General features: G+C 46.4%; 1 protein-coding gene across 4 annotated transcripts in view; it reads right to left on the bottom strand.

Annotated features, from left to right (window-relative positions):
- PGAP6 (post-GPI attachment to proteins 6) overlaps positions 1 to 24,058 on the bottom strand; it is a 960,879-nt gene that overhangs the window by 172,454 nt on the left and 764,367 nt on the right. For 3 of the 4 annotated variants that reach the window (XM_069210651.1, XM_069210654.1, XM_069210653.1), the window contains exons 11-12: positions 2,898 to 3,044; positions 1,784 to 1,900 (exon numbers count right to left, since the gene is read on the bottom strand). In XM_069210651.1, the coding sequence (XP_069066752.1) occupies positions 1,784 to 1,900; positions 2,898 to 3,044 (264 nt within the window). The remainder of the gene's footprint in view (positions 1 to 1,783; positions 1,901 to 2,897; positions 3,045 to 24,058) is intronic. The other variant, XM_069210652.1, reaches the window with a different exon arrangement.

Below are 24,058 nucleotides of genomic sequence, written 5' to 3'. Positions count from 1 at the left end.
TCTTGCTCTTCGGTCTCTTAGCGTTTTCCTCGACCAAAACGCTCGACAGGCCTCGCAGGTATCCTCTTTGTGTTCGGGAGACAAACACAAATTACAGACCAGATGCTGATCTGTGTAAGGATACTTGTTGTGGCATTCGGGGCAGAAGCGGAATGGGGTCCGTTCCATTAGCCTTGAAGATGCACGTGGTCGGGCCGACCAGGCCCCGCCGGGGAATCGAAACCCCGAGAGGCCACCGGAGCTCTTCAAAATTCGGTGTCGATCTACGTTAACTAACCCAATACCGAACGCAAACAATACCGTTGAATTTTCCGAGATTTTAACTAACTTTCCGAACTGAAACACGGAGCGAAGAGGAACACGTCCGAACCCGATGGCGGAAAGAAAACAATCTAAGATGGAGTCGACGCCCATGTGCAATGGAGTCGACGCCCATGTGCAATGGAGCCGAAAGGGGAGGAGTCCCTCGGTCTCGTGACTCGAAAACACTTCTTAGAAGAAAAACAACTTGTAACACTCTGAGCCCAACACTAGATGGCGGGATGTGCACAGCATGTGTATCTGCGGCAAAACATGCCATCGAACATATATATATATATATATATATATATATATATATATATATAAAACATTTATTGACATTTTCCATTCTTCAGGGGACTTCCAACCCCTGCTTTTTTTGTACTCCTAACCACTCTTTACCTCTACCCACCCCTAAACCCTAAATTTACACTTACCTCTCTTTTCATCTACCCATTCTTAAACCCTAGAATTACCTTTACCTCCTCCTATCCCGAACCTTAAAGTAATCAATAGCTTGTTTTACCACTATCCAGTCCTAAACCCTAAAATTACCCTTACCTCTCTTTATCTCTCTCCATCCCTGAAACCCTTACATTACACTTAACTCTACCATCCCTGTACCCCTAAATCACCCTTACCTCACTTTACCTCTACCCATCCCTTAACCCTAAATTTACCCGTACCTCTCTTTAGCTCCATCTGCACCTTAACTCAATTTTTTGATTACATAAAAAATAATTTAAAGGTATACAAAGAAACAAAACACTTGCATGGTATAGTACTGCATGCTAAAGGTAAAAATCTATATTGTGCACTTACCTGTGTGGTAAAGGTCATGCGCGTTAAATACTATGTTGTAAAGTGTGTTTTCCTGTAGTCCCGGTGGATGGAACCCCCAGTCCCTGCACTATTGACAGCTACACCTCAGCTCCAGAGCTAAATAAATCCTTTGCTTTGCCTTTCTTTCAAGGTTAATTTGTTTGGGTTACAATATTCAAGGGTGTCCTTCAAGGTACAATGCATGAGTTTCTACAATTAAAGAATCTAAATCTCAGGACTGGCCCGCTTCAGGAGATTCAAAGGTCATTGTTTTCTCTTGAATTGTTTCCAGTAGAAGTTGGATTTGGTCTCCAAAAGACGGTAAGTTACTGTTTCATAAAGGGAAGTGTCAGACACATTATTACTTCTTACAGAATCCTGTTTTCACAATCAAGTCAGAAACAGTTTTACAATGATTTGCTAAACAACAACTTGAAGATAAGAAGGGGTAAAAAATTCAGACTACGGGCTCACTCCCTTTCATTAAGAGATATTCTTGCTGAGTAACAGTAACAATATGATCATCAGAGGTAAAGACGAAAGGAGATTATACTCTAATGGGAATTGTGAATGTGCATGGCAAGAGAGGACATGCAAGACTAAAACAATAGCAGCGGAGAAGGCGTTCAGAGACAATTACACAGCTTGTGATATGACATACCCATGCAACTATTAAGAAATTAATTGCAAAAAGGCAGGGGCCCATCAGGTTCCAGATTCCTCTTCGATCCAACTGCATAGACATAGCAATGAGTAAAGTGCCGAGGATGAAGAGCATCTGTGGGTGAACAGAAAGAAAAGCAGTTAAGAAAGATGGGCAAATAAACATAGCTGTGGACAGTATTTACTCATTACTCTGATGGAGGCTTTAGAAGCAAAGGGTGGTGTCAAGGGACAAAAGAACAGGATGTGCATAAGAGTTGCTAGGTAAGCAGATAAAAGTATTGGAGTATGTGCACATGCAGTACTCCATTCAACTTATTCAGAGACGATAAAGTGGTTTATTTTTTAAACTACCCTAAGAGGACTTCGGTGATTGAGCATGTAGTGAGACCCTCTTGGAAATGCTTGGATAAAACAGTGTGCAATATGCACCATTAGCTGCAAGTATAGTGACACAAACAAGAATGAGCATGTTGAACAAACGTCGCCACAGGCAATAGGTCTGACCATGACCAGTCATGTATCTTTTTTATTTTTTTCCCCAAACAAATAACAGTAAAGTAATAAAAAGTGAAACTATTTGCAAAAAAACATAAAAAATGACCCCCTCACAAAAATGTCCCATAGCAAAATAAATGTAAAAAAATAAAATGAAAGCAGAGACATTTCATACCATCCTGCCACGGAAATGGACTACTTTCTAGGAGGATGTCCACATGTGCAAGAATGAAATGCTGTCACTTACAGTGGGGACAGCTGATGGCTGAAGTAGGCTAACCCACTGTCCCATGCAGTAGGCTGTGGTAGGTGGAGGCAAAATACAAATGATACTTGAACACATCAATGACTGGCAAAAAGCACCTCCATGTCTGTATGTTTTTCTTTATCATGATTTTTTAAAGAAAAAACAGGAGGCTGGAAAAATACAAAAACTGTCTATAGTCCAGATCTAAACATTGCAACCTAGCTACAGTGCCTGCAGTGAAGGAACATGAACAGGACGACATGGGTGACATACACAAAAAAGAGGTCAAGTGACACATCCCATGACACCTACATACAGCTTTCGATCCCTCTCCCAGATTATTTTATAGAATTTGCAGTTCACTCACATATTTGAAGATATGCTTTACTCTAGACATGCACAGCAAAGTCACCCAAATGGAGACGACAGAGCCCAGGAAATCACAATACTGCAAAGTGTCATAGTCCATAATGCACATTACTGCAGTTCCTGGCTGGTCACAGGCATGATAGAACTGCAAAGTAAGAAGACAAAACAACCATTGGCAAGTCAAGCAATATCTAGTTTCTTTTAGTAATACAAAAACCACTGGAAGAGCAATACTGGCTAACAAGCAGCTGCACAAGTGTTAGTGCTTAGAGTGTAAGAATACAGCACTCTACCTCCCAATGGTCCTATAGCTCAGAGACCATATACTCCATACCAAAATCCGTACATAAAAGGGAGTGCTAAAGTAGTCCAAAGACATTTCCTTGAGTGTTAAAAAAATCCAGTAATACTAGAACATTTCTTATAAGTCTTATCGTATAAAAATACAGACTTTCTTAAAAACCCAATGAAGCAGGAACCATGATACTGTGTTTCAATCCAAATTGTGTTGGAGGCTCCACTCATGGAAGATATTGCATCCTTCTTTGCAATAGACAGAGGTCCCAATGCAGAAAAGGGATCATGAGCGTTGCTTGACACGTGCTATAGAAAAAGAATAATCAGAGAAACAGTATAAAAATTTTTTAAAAAGTGAATAAAGACCCCTTATGAAGTCCCGTCTAGGGGACGAGACACGTTGGCTAGGCTGACGCTTAATGATCATTAAAAGATTGAGAAACAATTTTGTATTGAAACACAATATCATGGCTCCAGCTTTATTGGATGTTTAAGAAAGACTATGGGCCTGATTATGACAATGGCGGTCCCTTCATGGGACCATGTGCAGCCCAGTGGGAACAGTGCTACGGTATTGGTCTTGGCTCCCTTAAGGGAGCCGCGGCCAACACTGTAGCACTACAGCACCCTCAGAATGTGCACTGTCTGCAAGCAGACTGTGTGCATTATGATGGTGCTGGGCATGGGGTCCCCTGCATTGCCCATACTATGGGCATGGAGACTGTAGGGGCCCCCTGTGGCCTCCAGCACCAGCTTTCCGCCAGCCTTTCCATGGCGGGGTGACTGTCATGGAAGGGATGGTGGAAAGCTGAGTTCTAATGAACATGGCGGCGCCGAGTTCAGCGCCAACGTGGCTGATCACAACTCAGACCACCATCTACCCATCAGGCACCACATTCCTGGCAGTGACACTGGTCTCCTGATGGATCCGTCCGCCAGGGTTGTAATGTGGCAGTCGGACCTCCTGGAGTGCAGTGGTCCGACCGTCACCGCGATTCTGTCGGTCCTCGGGCAGCCAGACTTGTAATGAGGCCCTGTATTTTTATATGATAAGACTTATGAGAAATGTTATAGTCTTACTGGATTTATTGAACTCTCAAGGAAATTTCTTTGGACTACTTTAGCACTGCCTTTTACATATGCTTTTAGTAATACATTTATGCTAAAAATGTTTGTGTCTATATATATATATATATATATATATATATATATATATATATATATATATATTATATATATGGTTATATGACTGAACCAAGCATGCTATTACCACGCATGCCTTTACAAGGCGTCCATTACAACATAAATGCCCTTTACCATAAGTTTCTTTACCACACACTTTTTTTACCACGCATATACATTTACCACTCATGCCATTACAACAAAAAATGTAAGTATTACCCAGGTAAGTGTAACACGACTACAGCCCAAACCACTGAACAGATTTACACCAAATTTTGGCAGGAAGCTAGATCTTGGTGCGCGGATCGTACTTTTTATTTGTTATTTAACGCGAGTAAGTTCAGTAGTTTTGGAGTTATTGAAGGTAATAAATATAGATATCTAGGGACACAGAGGCTACATACACACACATATATATATATATATATATATATATATACATATATATATATATATATATATATATATGTATCTGTATATCTGTATAGGTGTAAATGTATGGAAAATGTCACTTACCCAGTGTACATCTGTTCGTGGCATTAGTGGCTGCAGATTCACATGCTGTGCACATCCCGCCATCTGGTGTTGGGCTCGGAGTGTTACAAGTTGTTTTTGTTCGAAGAAGTCTTTTTTCGAGTCACGAGACCGAGGGACTCCTCCCATTTCGACTCCATTGCGCATGGGCATCGACTCCATCTTAGATTGTTTTCCCCGCAGAGGGTGAGGTAGGAGTTGTGTATGCTAGTAATAGTGCCCATGCAATGGAGTGAATACGTATGTACATAATGAAGTTTAAAGTAATATATTTACAAATTTACAAATGTTCAAGATCAACTTCTAAACGGCTACAGGCTCCCGGGGAGGCGGGTGGGCGCATGTGAATCTGCAGCGACTAATGCCACGAACAGACGTACACTGGGTAAGTGACATTTTCCGTTCGATGGCATGTGTAGCTGCAGATACACATGCTGTGCAGAGACTAGTAAGCAGTTATCTCCCCAAAAGCGGTGGTTCAGCCTGTAGGAGTTGAAGTTGTTTGAAATAATGTTCGTAGTACAGCTTGACCTACTGTGGCTTGTTGTGCCGTTAACACATCTACACAGTAGTGTTTGGTAAATGTATGAGGCGTAGACCATGTTGCTGCCTTACATATTTCGTTCATTGGAATATTTCCTAGAAAGGCCATGGTAGCACCTTTTTTTCTGGTTGAGTGTGCCTTTGGTGTAATAGGCAGCTCTCTCTTTGCTTTAAGACAGCAGGTTTGAATACACTTAACTATCCATCTAGCAATGCCTTGTTTAGAAATTGGATTCCCTGTATGAGGTTTTTGGAAAGCAATAAATAGTTGTTTTGTTTTCCGAATTAGTTTTGTTCTGTCAATGTAGTACATTAGTGCTCTTTTGATGTCTAATGTATGCAGTGCTCTTTCAGCTACACAATCTGGCTGTGGGAAGAACACTGGTAATTCTACCGTTTGATTCAAGTGGAACGGTGAGATCACTTTTGGTAAAAATTTTGGATTTGTCTGTAGAACTACTTTATGCTTGTGTATTTGAATAAATGGTTCTTGTATGGTAAATGCTTGAATTTCACTCACTCTTCTTAAAGATGTGATGGCAATCAAAAATGCAACTTTCCATGTTAAATATTGCATTTCACAAGAGTGCATGGGCTCAAAAGGTGGACCCATGAGTCGTGTTAAGACAATGTTGAGGTTCCATGAAGGAACTGGTGGTGTTCGTGGTGGTATAATTCTCTTTAGGCCTTCCATAAATGCTTTTATGTCTGGTATCCTAAATAATGAAGTTGAGTGCGTAATTTGCAGGTAGGCTGAAATTGCGGTCAGATGTATCTTTATTGAAGAGAAAGCTAGCTTTGACTTTTGCAATTGTAGTAAGTATCCTACTATATCTTTGGCAGATGCGTGTAAGGGTTGAATTTGATTATTATGGCAGTAATAAACAAATCTTTTCCACTTATTTGCATTGCAGTGTCTAGTGGTAGGTTTTCTAGCTTGTTTTATGACCTTCATACATTCCTGTGTGAGGTCTAAGTGCCCGAATTCTAGGATTTCAGGAGCCAAATTGCTAGATTCAGCGATGCTGGATTTGGATGTCTGATCTGTTGTTTGTGTTGTGTTAACAGATCTGGTCTGTTTGGTAGTTTGACATGAGGTACTACTGAGAGGTCTAGTAGTGTTGTGTACCAAGGTTGTCTTGCCCATGTCGGTGCTATTAGTATGAGTTTGAGTTTGTTTTGACTCAATTTGTTTACTAGATATGGAAGGAGTGGGGGAGGGGGAAAAGCGTAAGCAAATATCCCTGACCAGCTCATCCATAACGCATTGCCCTGAGACTGATCTTGTGGGTACCTGGATGCGAAGGTTTGGCATTTTGAGTTTTCTTTTGTTGCAAATAGATCTATTTGTGGTGTTCCCCACATTTGGAAGTAAGTGTTTAGTATTTGGGGGTGAACCTCCCATTCGTGGATCTGTTGGTGATCCCGAGAGAGATTGTCTGCTAACTGGTTCTGAATTCCTGGAATAAATATTGCTATTAGGCGAATGTGGTTGTGAATCGCCCAATGCCATATTTTCTGTGTTAGGAGACACAACTGTGTCGAGTGTGTGCCTCCCTGTTTGTTTAGGTAATACATTGTTGTCATGTTGTCTGTTTTGACAAGAATGTGTTTGTGGCTTATTATGGGTTGAAATGCTTTGAGCGCTAGAAATACCGCTTACAGTTCTAAGTGATTTATGTGAAACTGTTTTTGCTGTATGTCCCATTGTCCTTGGATGCTGTGTTGATTGAGATGTGCTCCCCACCCTATCATGGAAGCATCTGTTGTTATTACGTATTGTGGCACTGGGTCTTGGAAAGGCCGCCCTTGGTTTAAATTTATACTGTTCCACCACTGAAGCGAGATGTATGTTTGGCGGTCTATCAACACCAGATCTAGAAGCTGACCCTGTGCTTGTGACCATTGTAATGCTAGGCACTGTTGTAAGGGCCGCATGTGGAACCTTGCGTTTGGGACAATGGCTATGCATGAAGACATCATGCCTAGTAGTTTCATCACCAGTTTGACTTGTATCTTTTGATTTGGATACATGGTCTGTATCACATTGTGAAATGTGTGAACTCTTTGTGGACTTGGAGTGGCAATCCCTTTTGCTGTGTTGATTGTTGCTCCTAAGTATTGCTGTGTTTGACACGGCAGAAGGTGTGACTTTGTGTAGTTGATTGAGAAACCTAGTTTGTGGAGGATTTCTATGACATATTTTGTGTGTTGTGAACACCGTCTTAGCGTGTTGGTTTTGATTAACCAATCGTCTAGGTACGGGAACACATGTATTTGCTGCCTTCTGATATGTGCAGCTACTACTGCTAGGCATTTTGTAAAAACTCTTGGTGCAGTTGTTATTCCGAATGGCAACACTTTGAATTGGTAATATATCCCTTGGAATACAAACCTTAGGTACTTTCTGTGTGAAGGATGTATTGGTATATGGAAATATGCATCCTTTAGGTCTAGTGTTGTCATGTAGTCTTGTTGTTTGAGCAGTGGGATTACGTCTTGTAATGTAACCATGTGAAAGTGATCTGATTTGATGTAGGTATTTAATGTTCTGATATCTAGTATAGGTCTCAGACTCTTGTCTTTTTTGGGTATCAGAAAGTACAGGGAGTAAACTCCTGTGTTTATTTGTTGTTTTTGTACTAACTCTATTGCTTCTTTTTGTAGCAATGCCTGAACTTTTAGTCCTAGAAGATCTATATGTTGTTTTGACATATTGTGTGTTTTCGGTGGGATGTTTGGAGGGAATTTGAGAAATTCTATGCAATAACCATGCTGGATAATTGCTAAGACCCAAGTGTCTGTTGTTATTTCCTCCCAATGTTTGTAAAACTTGGTTAGTCTCCCCCCCACAGGTGTTATGTGTTGGGGATTTGTGACCTTGAAGTCACTGCTTATTTGGAGGAGTTTTGGGACTTTGGAACTTTCCTCTATTCCTTTGAAATTGTCCCCGAAAACCTCTCCGCTGATACTGGCTCTGGTAAGTGGGCTTTGTTTGTGAGGTTGTGGCTTCTGTGGTTTGCCCTCGAAACCCCCCTCGAAATTGTGTCTTTCGAAATGTGCCTCTGCTCTGTGGGGAGTAGAGTGCGCCCATGGCTTTGGCTGTGTCAGTGTCTTTCTTCCGTTTTTCGATCGCAGTGTCCACCTCCGGCCCAAACAACTGCTGTCCGTTGAATGGCATATTCAGCACAGCTTGCTGTATCTCTGGTTTAAATCCTGATGTACGCAGCCATGCATGTCTCCTTATTGTTACTGCTGTGTTGACATTCTAGCAGCTGTGTCTGCAGCATCCATTGCTGACCGTATTTGATTATTGGAGATACCCTGTCCTTCTTCTACTACTTGCTGCGCTCTTTTTTGGAACTCCTTGGGTAAATGTTCAATAAGGTGTTGCATCTCATCCCAATGGGCCCTATCATATCTGGCTAGCAAAGCTTGCGAATTTGCAATACGCCACTGGTTTGCTGCCTGTGCCGCCACCCTTTTGCCTGCAGCATTGAATTTTCGACTTTCTTTATCTGGAGGTGGTGCATCTCCTGAAGTATGAGAGTTGGCTCTTTTGCGCGCTGCTCCCACTACAACAGAGTCTGGTGTTAGCTGTTGTGTAATGTACACTGGGTCTGTTGGTGGCGGTTTATATTTTTTATCTACTCTTGGAGTAATGGCTCTCCCTTTAACAGGCTCCTCAAACACTTGGTTGGAGTGTTTTAGCATTCCGGGTAGCATAGGAAGACTCTGATATTGGCTGTGTGTGGACGACAGTGTATTAAAAAGAAAGTCGTCTTCAATGGGCTCTGAATGAAGGCTGACATTATGAAATGCCGCTGCTCTTGACACCACCTGTGCGTAGCCTGTACTATCCTCTGGTGGCGATGGTTTAGCTGGATAGCATTCTGGACTATTATCTGACACTGGTGCGTCATAAAGGTCCCATGCGTTAGGGTCATCTTGACTCATTCCTGTATGAGTTGGGGATTGCATCATTGGTGGAGTGGCTACCGGTGATGGTTGCGGAGAGTGATGTGGGGATGGTGGCGGTGTTACTTGTTTAGCCACCTTTGCGTGTGGCTGTTTGTCCTTGTCTTGGAAGGCAAGCTTGCGTTTCATTTTGACTGGAGGAAGAGTGCTGATCTTCCCTGTATCTTTTTGAATAAAGAGCCGTCTTTGTGTGTGATCTGGCTCTATTGCCTGTAATTCCTGTCCAAATCTATGTGTCTTCATTTGTGTGGACAGCACTTGTTCTTCAGTGTAGGAACTTGTTTTCGGTTCCGAGGCCGGATATTTCGGTACCGAAACCTTTTCGGCTGCTTTTTTCGGCTCCGACGAAACCTTTTTTACTTTCGGCGTCGTGCTGTCTCGGTGCCGACCCGTTTCGGTGCCGCTGTCTCGGTGCCGAATCTTCTCTGAGCCACTATCTCGGGCCCGAGATTGCTGTGTGCCGGTATCTCGACCGGAGTCGGATGACTTCGACACCAGCTCGCCCTTTTTCGGTGCCGATGAACGGTCACCTACTTTTCGGGTTAAGCCATGGCCTGTTGGCGGTGGCGTCCCCTGGGCTTTAGCGCTTTTCTCGTGAGTTCTTGGTTTCTACGTCTTACTCACGGTTTTAGGCGTTTCCTCGGGATCGATCTCCTCAGAGTCCGACTCTTGGGTGGAGAATGTTTCTTCCTCCTCCTCGAAACGCTCTTGTCCTGTCGGCGCCGACGCCATTTGCAGTCTTCTTGCTCTTCGGTCCCTGAGTGTCTTCCTGGACCGAAACGCTCGACAGGCCTCACAAGTATCCTCCTTGTGTTCTGGTGACAAACACAAGTTACAGACTGTAGGAAAGTACCATCTTGCCTGGCATGTTACCCCCATTTTTCACTGTATATATGTTGTTTTAGTTGTATGTGTCACTGGGACCCTGGTAAACCAGGGCCCCAGTGCTCATAAGTGTGCCTGAATGTGTTACCTGTGTAGTGACTAACTGTCTCACTGAGGCTCTGCTAACCAGAACCTCAGTGGTTATGCTCTCTCATTTCTTTCCAAATTGTCACTGACAGGCTAGTGACCATTTTTACCAATTTACATTGGCTTACTGGAACACCCTTATAATTCCCTAGTATATGGTACTGAGGTACCCAGGGTATTGGGGTTCCAGGAGATCCCTATGGGCTGCAGCATTTCTTTTGCCACCCATAGGGAGCTCTGACAATTCTTACACAGGCCTGCCACTGCAGCCTGAGTGAAATAACGTCCACGTTATTTCACAGCCATTTTACACTGCACTTAAGTAACTTATAAGTCACCTATATGTCTAACCTTTACCTGGTAACGGTTAGGTGCAAAGTTACTTAGTGTGAGGGCACCCTGGCACTAGCCAAGGTGCCCCCACATTGTTCAGAGCCAATTCCCTGAACTTTGTGAGTGCGGGGACACCATTACACGCGTGCACTACATATAGGTCACTACCTATATGTAGCTTCACAATGGTAACTCCGAATATGGCCATGTAACATGTCTATGATCATGGAATTGCCCCCTCTATGCCATCCTGGCATAGTTGGCACAATCCCATGATCCCAGTGGTCTGTAGCACAGACCCTGGTACTGCCAAACTGCCCTTCCTGGGGTTTCACTGCAGCTGCTGCCAACCCCTCAGACAGGCAGCTGCCCTCCTGGGGTCCAGCCAGGCCTGGCCCAGGATGGCAGAACAAAGAACTTCCTCTGAGAGAGGGTGTGACACCCTCTCCCTTTGGAAAATGGTGTGAAGGCAGGGGAGGAGTAGCCTCCCCCAGCCTCTGGAAATGCTTTGTTGGGCACAGAGGTGCCCAATTCTGCATAAGCCAGTCTACACCGGTTCAGGGGACCCCTTAGCCCTGCTCTGGCGCGAAACTGGACAAAGAAAAGGGGAGTGACCACTCCTCTGACCTGCACCTACCCTGGGAGGTGTCCAGAGCTCCTCCAGTGTGCTCCAGACCTCTGCCATCTTGGAAACAGAGGTGCTGCTGGCACACTGGACTGCTCTGAGTGGCCAGTGCCACCAGGTGACGTCAGAGACTCCTTGTGATAGGCTCCTTCAGGTGTTGCTAGCCTATCCTCTCTCCTAGGTAGCCAAACCCTCTTTTCTGGCTATTTAGGGTCTCTGTCTCTGGGGAAACTTCAGATAACGAATGCAAGAGCTCATCCGAGTTCCTCTGCATCTCTCTCTTCACCTTCTGCCAAGGAATCGACTGCTGAACGCGCTGGAAGCCTGCAAACCTGCAACATAGTAGCAAAGACGACTACTGCAACTCTGTAACGCTGATCCTGCCGCCTTCTCGACTGTTTTCCTGGTGGTGCATGCTGTGGGGGTAGTCTGCCTCCTCTCTGCACCAGAAGCTCCGAAGAAATCTCCCGTGGGTCGACGGAATCTTCCCCCTGCAACCGCAGGCACCAAAAAGCTGCATTACCGGTCCCTTGGGTCTCCTCTCAACACGACGAGCGAGGTCCCTCGAATCCAGCAACTCTGTCCAAGTGACCCCCACAGTCCAGTGACTCTTCAGTCCAAGTTTGGTGGAGGTAAGTCCTTGCCTCACCTCGCTGGGCTGCATTGCTGGGAACCGCGACTTTTGCAGCTACTCCGGCCCCTGTGCACTTCCGGCGGAAATCCTTTGTGCACAGCCAAGCCTGGGTCCACGGCACTCTAACCTGCATTGCACGACTTTCTAAGTTGGTCTCCGGCGACATGGGACTCCTTTGTGCAACTTCGGCGAGCACTGTTTCACGCATCCTCGTAGTGCCTGTTTCTGGCACTTCTCCGGGTGCTACCTGCTTCAGTGAGGGCTCTTTGTCTTGCTCGACGTCCCCTCTCTCTTCAGGTCCAATTTGCGACCTCCTGGTCCCTCCTGGGCCCCAGCAGCGTCCAAAAACGCCAAACGCACGATTTGCGACTAGCAAGGCTTGTTGGCATCCTTTCGGCGGAAAAACACTTCTGCACGACTCTCCAAGGCGAGAGGGATCCGTCCACCAAAGGGGAAGTCTCTAGCCCTTTTCGTTCCTGCAGAAACCTCAGCTTCTTCTGTCCAGTAGAAGCTTCTTTGCACCCGCAGCTGGCATTTCCTGGGCATCTGCCCATCTCCGACTTGCTTGTGACTTTTGGACTTGGTCCCCTTGTTCCACAGGTACCCTAGATTGGAAATCCACAGTTGTTGCATTGCTGGTTTGTGTCTTTTCTGCATTATTCCTCTAACACGACTTCTTTGTCCTTAGGGGAACTTTAGTGCACTTTGCACTCACTTTTCAGGGTCTTGGGGAGGGTTATTTTTCTAACTCTCACTATTTTCTAATAGTCCCAGCGACCCTCTACAAGGTCACATAGGTTTGGGGTCCATTCGTGGTTCGCATTCCACTTTTGGAGTATATGGTTTGTGTTGCCCCTATCCCTATGTTTCCCCATTGCATCCTATTGTAACTATACATTGTTTGCACTGTTTTCTAAGACTATACTGCATATTTTTGCTATTGTGTATATATATCTTGTGTATATTTCCTATCCTCTCACTGAGGGTACACTCTAAGATACTTTGGCATATTGTCATAAAAATAAAGTACCTTTATTTTTAGTATAACTGTGTATTGTGTTTTCTTATGATATTGTGCATATGAGACTAGGTGGTACTGTAGTAGCTTCACACGTCTCCTAGTTCAGCCTAAGCTGCTCTGCTAAGCTACCATTATCTATCAGCCTAAGCTGCTAGACACCCTATACACTAATAAGGGATAACTGGGCCTGGTGCAAGGTGCAAGTACCCCTTGGTACTCACTACAAGCCAGTCCAGCCTCCTACATTGGTTGTGCAGTGGTGGGATAAGTGCTTTGAGACTACTTACCACTCTTGTCATTGTACTTTTCATAAGAGAAAAATATACAAAACAAGGTCAGTGTATATACACATAGCCAAAAAGTTTAGCATTTCCTCTTTTCACTCTTTTCTAAGTGCTGAAAAGTACTTCTAAACTTTCAAAAAGTTCTTAAAAGTTTAAAAAGTTTTTTTCTGTCTTTCCAAAAAGTTCTGAAAACTTTTTTCTCTTTTTCTATCACTTTAACTCTCTCTAAAAATGTCTGGCACAGGCCAAAATGTTGATCTGTCCAAACTTGCATATGACAACCTTAGCTGGAAAAGAGCAAGGAGTCTCTGTATAGAGAGAGGTTTGAGTGTAGGGAAGAATCCTTCCTTGGAACTGTTACTTAACATGCTTAGAGAACAGGATAAGGCCATAGGTGCCTCATCTGTTGAAAAAGTACCTAATAGTTCCCAATCTGATTCAGGGACTCCCCCAGGAAAAGATTCAGGAAAGAAACTCCCTAGCCTGCCCATTACTAGACAGTCTAGCATAGTTGGTAATGATGATGAGCCACACCATACAAATAGTGTTGTCTCACATCATAACAAAAGCATTTATTCTCACCATACTGGTCTGTATATGGATACTTGTTATGGCATTTTGGACAGAAGCGGAATGGGGTCCGTTCCATCAGCCTTGAAGAGACACGTGGCCGGGCCGACCAGGCCCGACAGGGATGGAAAAAAACCCCGAAGGGCCACCGGAGCTCTTCTTAATTCAGTGTCGATCTGTTGTAACTAACCCGATACCGAACGCAAACAATACCGACGATTTTTCCGAGATTCTAACTAACTTTCCGACCCGAAACACGGAGGAAAAGGAACACGTCCGAACCCGATGGCGGAAAAAAAACAATCTAAGATGGAGTCGGCGCCCATGCGCAATGGAGTAAAAATGGGAGGAGTCCCTCGGTCTCGTGACTCGAAAAAAGACTTCTTCGAACAAAAACAACTTGTAACACTCCGAGCCCAACACCAGATGGCGGGATGTGCACAGCATGTGTATCTGCAGCTACACATGCCATCGAACATATATATATGTATATATATATATATATACACACACACACACACACACATTACCTTATCTACTCAGCCCCTAAAGACAACCACCCCTAAACCCTAAAACTACCCTTGCCATCCAAAAAAACCCTACCCACGCTAAACCCTACCAATGCCCTGCCATCAAAATACCCTTACCCACCTTAAACCATACAAATACCATTGCCACAAAATATCCTTATCCACCCTAAACCCTAAAAATAACCGTGCCACCGAAATACCCTTACCCAACCTAAACCCTAAAAATACAGATGCCACCGAAATACTGTAACCCACGTAAAACCCTAAACATACTCCTGCCACCAAAAAAAACTTACCTACACTAAGCCCTAAAACTACCCTTGCCATCCAAAAAACCCTACCCACCCTAAACCCTAAAAATACCCTTGCCACCCAAATACCATTAACCACTGTAAACCCTAAATATACCCTTGCTACCCAAGTACCTTTATATATATATATATATATATATATATATATATATATACACACACACACACACACACATATATATATATATACATAGATACATATATATCCATCCTACTGGCGGTCGCCAGTAGGTATGGTTAGAACCGTATTTTCATAGAAAAAGTGTTTTTTGTTTTGGCAATAACTTGGGCGCCATCTGGTGAATATTCACGAAATTTCCAAAAGTAATACACCACTCATTTCAGCTGCAGTCCCGAAAGTTTCGGTGTGTTTCATCAAGTGGGGGCTGAGAAAAAGAGAACGTCCCAAAACAAGTTTTCCCCATGCATTTTCCCGCAGGGTCTTTAGACACGACTACAGCCCAAACCACTGAACAGAGCTATGCCAAATTTTGGCAAGAAGCTAGATCTTGGTGCGCAGATCATGCTTTTTTTTTTGTTATTTAGTGTAAATAAATTCAGTAGCTTTGGAGTTAATAAAGGTAAAAAAAAATATATAGATATTAAGGGACACTGAGGCTGTGCGGATCCTGGAGATGTCATGCTGAGATCTGATTAGCCGCCAACACTTTAACTAGGAAATGTTGGCAGCAATTTTGGGACAAAGCCTCAGCCGAGTCCCAAACAATGCTGTGGCTTCGAACACCCTGCAGTTTTCTTTTTTTTTTTATCGAATGCCATCTCTGCACCTCTTAACATAAACTGAGACTAGGACGGTAGAGCCCGCAGGCTGGTATACTACCTTACTGCCTCAAGCTCATTTTTTGAGCTAACAGTGGCCTTTCTGAACTCGACAATAGGCCGACTGTGGGAATCATGGTGGATGTGCTGACTTTGCTCCACGATGAGTCCAAGAAAACGGACTGACGGCCTCTGCCCGAAGGCACCGGCACCTGAGAGAATCCCCGAGGCAAGCAGCATTTCACTCTCCCAGTTTGAAAGAAACTCTGGCAGTAAGATGCATTTCGATCTCCCATCCCGATTTGGCCCGCCAAATTCAGCAACACTAGGAATAGGCCTGAGCCCCGTAAACGGCCTGTAAATCCCTGTCTGCGGAGAGAGCTCGGATGCCCATACCCTAGAATTCAGATGATTCCTGACCTGGCTTGAACTTTCAACATCACTTTCTCTCGGCACTGAGGGGAGATCCTCAGCAAGGCCTACTCCGCGCTGTGCCTGACTTCACCATAGGGCCTGCCTGACCTTCAGAACCACATCGGATCCTCTTCGCGTTGTAGGCTGCCTGTGGCCTCCTGAGCAGTTGCTACCTGCCAGAAGCAGCTCATGGGGACCTTATTTCCTAACATGACATAAGATGAAGTAACAAGACTTTAACCAGCTCGTGACTACACTGCTTTATTAGTGGTCTGATGCCCATCTTTCACTGTTTAGACTCAGGAGCTGCTGCTGACCTAGTGACCACACAGTCCCTATGCCGCCTAAGAAAGTTCACAACAGTAGGGTGTCCATTTATTTCACTCTACCAAACATGCAATTACCTACCTTGGGCGCCACCTCAGTCCCCAGTATCACTCTAATGATAGAGGAACTCATATCGTCCCTTCGTGAATTTAAAGCAAAATTTACTTACCTTCGGTAACAATATGTCTGGTAGAGACATATTTTAGTTGCAGATTCCTTTCCTTTGAATTTCCCCAGGCGTCAGTCTGGATCCGGAGATTTTTCTTTGAGCAATACCTGTGCACGCCTTCAGGTGGCGTCGGTCGACTCTGCGGGCGTTGTTGGCGTCATGGTCACCGTGATGACATTGCAGTCGTATATAGGCGCCACCCCAGTGCGCTGATATCATTTTTTTTTCACAACTTTCCACGCCAGTAGAGCAGAGCCAAGACCTGTGCAACTCCCTCACCGCTTTCTTCCACCACAAGATCACAGACATCCATGACAGCTTCAACAGTCAGACCACCCCGCCAATCCCCGACTCCTCAGACTCTCCACCCACTTTCAACTACGACCCCCCTGCTTGTCTGGGCCAACGTGAACGAAGACAACACAATCAAAACCATGGGCACAATCCACTCTGGATCTCCGTCAGACCCATGCCTGCACCACATCTTTAACAAAGCAAGCGCCACCATCGCACCCCACCTCCGCAAAGTCATTAACATCTCCTTCGAGACCACGACCTACCCCGAGAGCTGGAAGCATGCTGAGATCAAACCCCTACTCAAGAAACCCATGGCGGACACGAGAGACCTCAAGAACTTCAGTCCCATCTCCCTGCTCCCATTCCCGGCCAAGGTCATCGAGAAGATCAGCAACAGACAACTGACCCACAACCTCAAAGAAAACAACATCCTGGACCCATCCCAGTCAGGGTTCCGCAGCAACCACAGTACTGAAACCGCCCTCATCGCCGCCACCGACGACATCAGGGCCCTACTTGACAACGCAAAACCGCGGCCCTCATCCTCCTGGACCTCTCGGCCGCCTTCAACACCGTCTGCCACTGCATCCTACGCACACTCCCACGCAGGGATCCGAGACAAAGCTCTGGAGTGGACCACCTCCTTCCTCTCCGGCAAAACCCAGAGCATCCGCCTGCCCCCCTTTCCGCTCCGAAGCCTCCACAATCATCTGCGGCATTCCCCAAGGTTCGTCCATCAGCCCTACACTTTTCAACGTCTACATGGCCCTGCTCGCCCAGCTACACAATCTCAACATCATCTCCTACGCCGACGACACCCAACTGATCCTCTCCCTCACCAAGGACCCCCTCACCGCCAAATCCAACCTCCACGAAGGAATGGAGGCCGTCGCCGAATGGATGAGGAACAGCAAACTGAAGTTGAACTCAGATAAGACGGAGGTCCTCATCCTCGGCGCCAACCCCTCAGCTTGGGACGACTCCTAGTGGCCGACTGCTCTCGGAGCAGCCCCAACACCCACAAACCACGCATGCAACCTGGGCAACATCCTCGACTCAACACTCTCCATGACCAAGCAAGTCAGCGCTGTCTCCTCATCCTGCTTCAACACCCTCCGCATGCTCCGCAAGATCTACAGATGGATCCCCACAGATACAAGAAGAACAGTCACCCAAGCCCTCGTCAGCAGCAAACTTGACTACTGAAACACCCTCTACGCAGGAGCCCCGGCCAAACTCCTCAAACGACTGCAACGCATACAAAACGCCTCCGCATGCCTGATCCTCGATGCCCACCGCCACCGCCACATCACTCCCCTTCTAAGAGACCTACACTGGCTCCCCGTCAACAAAAGGATAACCTTCAAGCTCCTCACCCACGCACACAAGGCGCTCCACAACACCGGTCCAGCCTACCTCAACAGATGACTCACCTTCTACACCCCGTATTACCAACTCCACTCAGCCGACCACACCCTCGCCACCGTCCCCCGCATCCGAAGAGCGACTACCGGAGGCAGATCCTTCTCACACCTCGCCACCAAGACCTGGAACACCCTTCCCCTTGCCCCTACGACAGACCGAAGACCTGCTGACTTTCAGGAAGTGGCTCAAAACCTGGCTATTTGAGCATTAGCAGCACCCCCGCACCTTGAGACCCTCACAGGTGGTAGTACGCTCTACAAATACACTGACTGATTGAGAGCCATGAAGAACACTGAGAATGGTGTGTCAAAACCAAGGCCCTTAAAGGGAAGTTCCTGTCCCTAGAAATCAGTTTGCAGTGCGGGGAGGATGGGTGGGTCGGTAAGAAATCTGCAAATAGAATCTGTCTCTACCAGATATATCGTTACTGAAGGTAAGTAACCTGTACATCTGATAAAGACTTCTAGTTGCAGATTCCTTACCTTTGAATAGATACCCGAGCAATACCATCCCCAGTGGTGGGCTGCAAACCAAGATCACAGCAAGAAGTCCTGCAGGACCGAACGGCCAAAGTAGTCGTCCCTGCGGACCTGACTGTCCAGGCAGTAGTGTCTGGTAAAAGTCTGCAGAGATGCCCACGTTTCTGCCTGACAGATGTCCAGGACTGGAACACCCCGTGCTAGTGCTGTGGTAGCAGCAGTAGCTGTGGTGGAGTGAGCACCCAAACCTTCAGGGGGTTGCTTCTTAGCCAGAGTGTAGCACATTTTGATGAATTAGCACTCATCTTAAACTGGTCCCCTTCTGCACCGCCTTCCCCTTCTTTGCCAGGGTGTACTGCCCGGAAAGGTGGTTTAGATGAAAGAGCTTGAAGCTTACTCTGCGGGCAGAGGTGATGGCAACCAAGAAGACAGTTTTGATGGTTAAGAGCGGTACAGGGCAGTTGTGAAGCAGCTCAAATGGAGCACACATAAGGTATGTTAAGACTCGGTTCAGATCCCATTGGGGCATGATGCATGGGATACGAGGAAAAATATGTGTAAGGCCTTTAAGAAACCTCCCAACTATGGGAGATTTGATTAAAGAAGATATCTTTATTGAGTTTTCAAAATAGGGGCGAAAACAACCATCAACATGTATCAACATCGATGACGTTCAATAAATATATGTCAATAACATTTCTTTAGTTGATTATCATGATATCTGACACAACAACCCATATAAGCTGGTTTAAGCACCTGTTCTTTTGTGGATAAACCTGAATCCTTGGGCATTGGTTCATATTCGTTGCCTTGTCACTCTAATGTGTGTCATCCTATCATTTCTGGTATATATGCATGTTGATAACTCCCACTAACGGCATGAGATTAGGGGCTACAACAGGGGGTTAGAAACAACTGTATTAGTGTCTGGTCCAGTGGGGTATGGGAAGGCAAGAGTTCTCTGTCCCAGGCGGGAGGTTCGCGCTGCAGTAGAAGCGTTGCGGGGGTGGTCAGGGGGGAACAGCGAGCGTCCCCACCTCGTGTCAAGTCAGCAGGACCGTTGCCCGTGGGGGCCATGGGAAGAAACAGGTTCCAGACTGCAATGTATTAGGAAAGTCTGATCGAGACCTTTATTGGGGTGTCACTAGTGGTGAGGGCGAAAAAGGCGCCACCGCAGATGGAGGCATGCCCAGAGCTTCGGCAACAGCGGCTGCTCGTGAGGCTTGTATGTCCGATAAATTGAGTACGTAAGTGTCCCATATTGTGGCCACCCCATTTTCGTCCCGGGGATCATAGTCGCTTGCCACTGCATTGATTTCTGCGGTCGTCCATCTCGAGGTTGCCTGCAGCCAATTGTCAATACTGGGTGGTTGTGTTGCCTTCCACGACATGGCGACAAGTCTCTTAAACATATTAATGCAAGAGCTACAAATTTCAAATAGTGTTTCATTGTCTTAGTTCTTTTCACTAAGCCCAGAAGACAGAGCAATGGGTCCAACGGCAGCAGCGTATCTATAATCTCCGACACATACAGTAAGACTCAGGACCATACGGCGCATAACACAGGGCATTCCCAGTGTAAAAAGGGACATTTATGTGTAAAAATGCGGCATCATCATGCCCACACCTAGGGCAGTGGGATGAAGAGCCCGGAAATATCTTATGTAAATGATGCGGAGTTAAGTAAGTTTGGTGTAAATAATTGAATTGTGTGTGTATTTCAATATACTGTTGTGTGAGATATACTTCACCCGTTCTAAAACCATCACCCACGGCTCGTCAGTAAAAGTAAAGCCCAAACACTCTTCCCATCTAGTCTTACTTTGTGGGTGCCGGATGGTCAGAGGCTCTCGCAGAGCTAAATAAAGAGCTGAGATTGCTTTGTGGATCTGTCCCTGTGATAGTATACAAAATAGTCCGCTGTGGCTAGGGGGTTTAGCCTGTCCCAGATGCCATAGCCCGCCCATCACCGTGCTCACCACATTATGGGCAAGATATTGTATCGGGTCCAGGTCGTGTGCTCCCATAAGTTCCTGAAAGGATAACAGCAATCCATCGCTGTACAGATCCCCCAAACAGCACACCCCAATAGCCTCCTAGGGAATTAAATTGTACCAACGCTGAAGGCGACGCAAAAAAGGTATTTCCCATAAAGGAAGTAGGGCATCACCCTCTTCCGAGGTTGGATATAGCGCTTTCATACCAACCGTGCTGTTCGCATGAGTAGGCCGGTTTCAGGATGTCACGGTCCAGCAGCCATTCAAGCACTCCTCTCTCGCCGAGCACTATATCCCCTTCCGACGTCTGGTCGCCAGCTATATAGCGCATGGACCACTGCAGCTGCGCCACTGCAAAATAGCACTCCATGTCAGGGACTGCCCGGCTCCTGGAGTGCATTTAGGGATACCCTTTTCCGACCTTGACCCCATATAAGCGCTGTTAATAAGCTTCTCAAGGTTTGAAAGAAGGATTGCAGTGGAATGACCGGCAATTCCACAAAAAAGTATAAAAGTCGGGCAGTACCAGCATCTTAGCTATAGACACAAATTGAAAATAAATATATATAGACACTCGTCCCATGGGAGAGAGAGAGGGGAAGCCGCGTCCAAAAGGGCAGGGAGTGGCGCAGTGACGTCAAGGCCCTGCCATGGTTGCCTTCGAGTAGATCAGCCTCAGTGTGATATATATGCATTCCCAGGTATTTAATAGTCCCTTGTGACCACAGAAGCCGTCCGTCACCCAAGTGGACAGATTGAGAGCCATCAGTACCTCTCAGCGGGAAAACACAGGATTTCCCCCAGTTTACCCGTAGGCTGGATGCTTCAGCAAACCCGTCCAGCAGGTCAAAGAAATCTGGGAGCGAGCCCTCTGCATCTCTCAAGTAAATCAGAACATCATCCGCATACATTGAAGTAATGTGCCACTGATGTTTCACCTGGACTCCCCAGTCAACTCCCCTGTTTCGGAGACTTATTGCCAGGGCAATTAGCACTGGTGAGAGGGAACAACCCTGGCGCATGCCCCGTTGTATTGGAAAGGAGCGAGATATCTGGGCACCTGTGCGAACCTGCGCGCGTGGGGCAGTGTATAACAGTGTCACCCATTGCAAGAAGTATGGGCCTATTCCAACTTGCCGGAGGACCTGCGTTAGAAATGACCAACCCAGGGTATCAAACACTTTTTCAAAGTCTAGGGAGACAGCCAATGGATGGTCCGTCTCCCCTGACACTGCATCTAAGATATGGCACAATCGTCTAATGTTATGGTGCTTGGCCCTGTGCGGGACAAAGCCACATTGGTCAGGGTGGATCAGTTGATGAGTTAACGGCATCAATCTATTTGCTAGGATTTTACTCAGGATTTTGTAGTCAATGTTTGCCATTGATAGGGGGGCGGTATGAGCTCGTGCTAAGGGGAGCCCTGCCCGGTTTAGGTAGTACTACAATCAGTGCCTCACGCAGCGAGTCTGGCAATTCCCCTCGTCGGTAGGCAACCTCATACATATCTAGAAGTCGCGGTCTAAGGATATCTCCAAAATTGGCATTGAATTCCACTGGTACCCGTCTATACCTGGTGTCTTCCCCCTGGTCATTTGCTGGATGGCTAGCTTAATCTCATCTATTGCAATGGGTTTATCCAACTCATCACTCTGGGACTGCGTTAGATAAGGTAAGGTGAGATCCTGCAAAAACTCCTGGGCATGATCGGGGGAAGAGCCGGCGGGTGAGGAGTAGAGTAATGTACCTGCCTACGCCTAAGATATGCATATACCCTGTGCCTCTTAGCCGGGGTCCCCATTCCGCAGACATTCCATGTTAAGGCAGTGTAATCAGACCCCATAACAACAACGTATCATGTCCAGCACCATCTCCCCTAACCCCCGATTCCCACCCCCTGTCCCAGGTGCTGCGAACCTCCCCACCAAATCAGACATATCTGAACTATAAAAAAGGTTTTGAACAGCTCCCCGATCCGAGGCGTGCCCCACAACAAGCAGCAAGCCAAAACTTCCCCAACTGTGCATCCGGTGTAGAATGGTAATCATCGAGCACTGTTAGTCCATGCGGGGGGCAGCAGACCACACACTAATCCAGACCACTTTGGTGCAACAGAGGTCGTACCATCAAAAGAGTATCGCTGAAACGGGCCCACATATGAATGGTATTGAGGCAGCCGGCGCCCATACAGTGAAGCACAGGCATTCAGCATGTGGGCCTATCGCAAGACAGGCACCTCACTAGTAGGGGGCCTTGGGGCAAATCATGGGTCATTGATCCCGTCACTATAGGTCATCAGTTGTACGGGGAGTTAGCACCGGCCCATCGCCATTGCGGGTCTGTGAGGAAGCCGGGGTGGCCACCTCGGTGTCTGTGTCTCCTGCTGGTCGTCATCCAGTACATGGAAAGGATTAAGTGACAGCTGAGACGCCTTGAGGACCGCCTCCGCTCTTTCTTTGGCCACCTGTCCTCGGGAAGGTTTGAGTCTGGGTGATCTGCGGGGTTGCTGTTTAGCCTGAAGAGTCAGCCAGGTCATTTTGTCTCTGTCCTTCTCTGGAGAGCCTGCCCAATCCCTTGGTGTATAGCCATGTCCATTCCTCCTCAGGAGCAGAGAACAGCCGAGTAGCCTCGCCATCCACTATTCTCATTCTGGCTGGGAACAAGAGTGCATATTTGAGGTTCAGTTCCCTTAGGCGCTGCTTCACCTTACCATATGAGCTACGTTGTCTTTGTACCTCTGCAGTGAACTCCGGATGGGCTGCTATCTCTGCATTCTCATGTCGCCATGGACCGGTTGTTCGGGACAGTTGGAGAATCTGATCACGATCTCTGAAGTTGAGTAGGCGAGCTATGATAGGCTTGGGGGTCTCCCAGGTATCCTGTGAGCCCTTTCCACTGAAAGGAACCCGGAGGGGGTTCCTCCCAGCACATTGTCAATCAATCAGCCATTGCTCCACAAACAGCTCCACACTGGGGCCATCAGTTCATTCAGGAAAGCCCAGGAATCTAATATTGTTACGCCTAGATCTCCCTTCAGCGTCCTCCACACTTTTGTGCAAAGCAACGGCCTCTTCCTGAAGCCGCAGCATTTGAGTTTTGAGTTCTGTGACTGTGGGCAGAAGAGAGGTAAGTGTAGACTATGCCTCTGCAACCCGTTCCGCCAAGTTGCGGTGATCCACGGAAATTGCATCAATCCTGGACTCCAAGGAGGTTTTGGTATCAAGGATGGCTTGAAGTACCTTATCAAATTGTGCAGAATGTGACTTCAGAGTAGATTCCAGCTGCTTAAAGGCCACCACGGTAGATTCTGGGATGCTCATAGTGTCAGGACCTCGGGAGGGGTTTTTACTGCCCCTGGGCTTTCATATCATGTCGGTGTTGCTGGCCCGCCACCCTTATAGTAGTCGACCTTGGCTGATAAATAATCAAGGTCTAGCAAATGGAAGCGGTGTCCCCA

Source organism: Pleurodeles waltl, chromosome 10 (assembly GCF_031143425.1).
Source record: "Pleurodeles waltl isolate 20211129_DDA chromosome 10, aPleWal1.hap1.20221129, whole genome shotgun sequence".
In the NCBI taxonomy this organism is placed as follows: Eukaryota; Metazoa; Chordata; class Amphibia; order Caudata; family Salamandridae; genus Pleurodeles; species Pleurodeles waltl.
The sequence above is the reverse complement of the archived record's forward strand: the minus strand, read 5'-3'. Positions and strand labels throughout refer to the sequence as shown.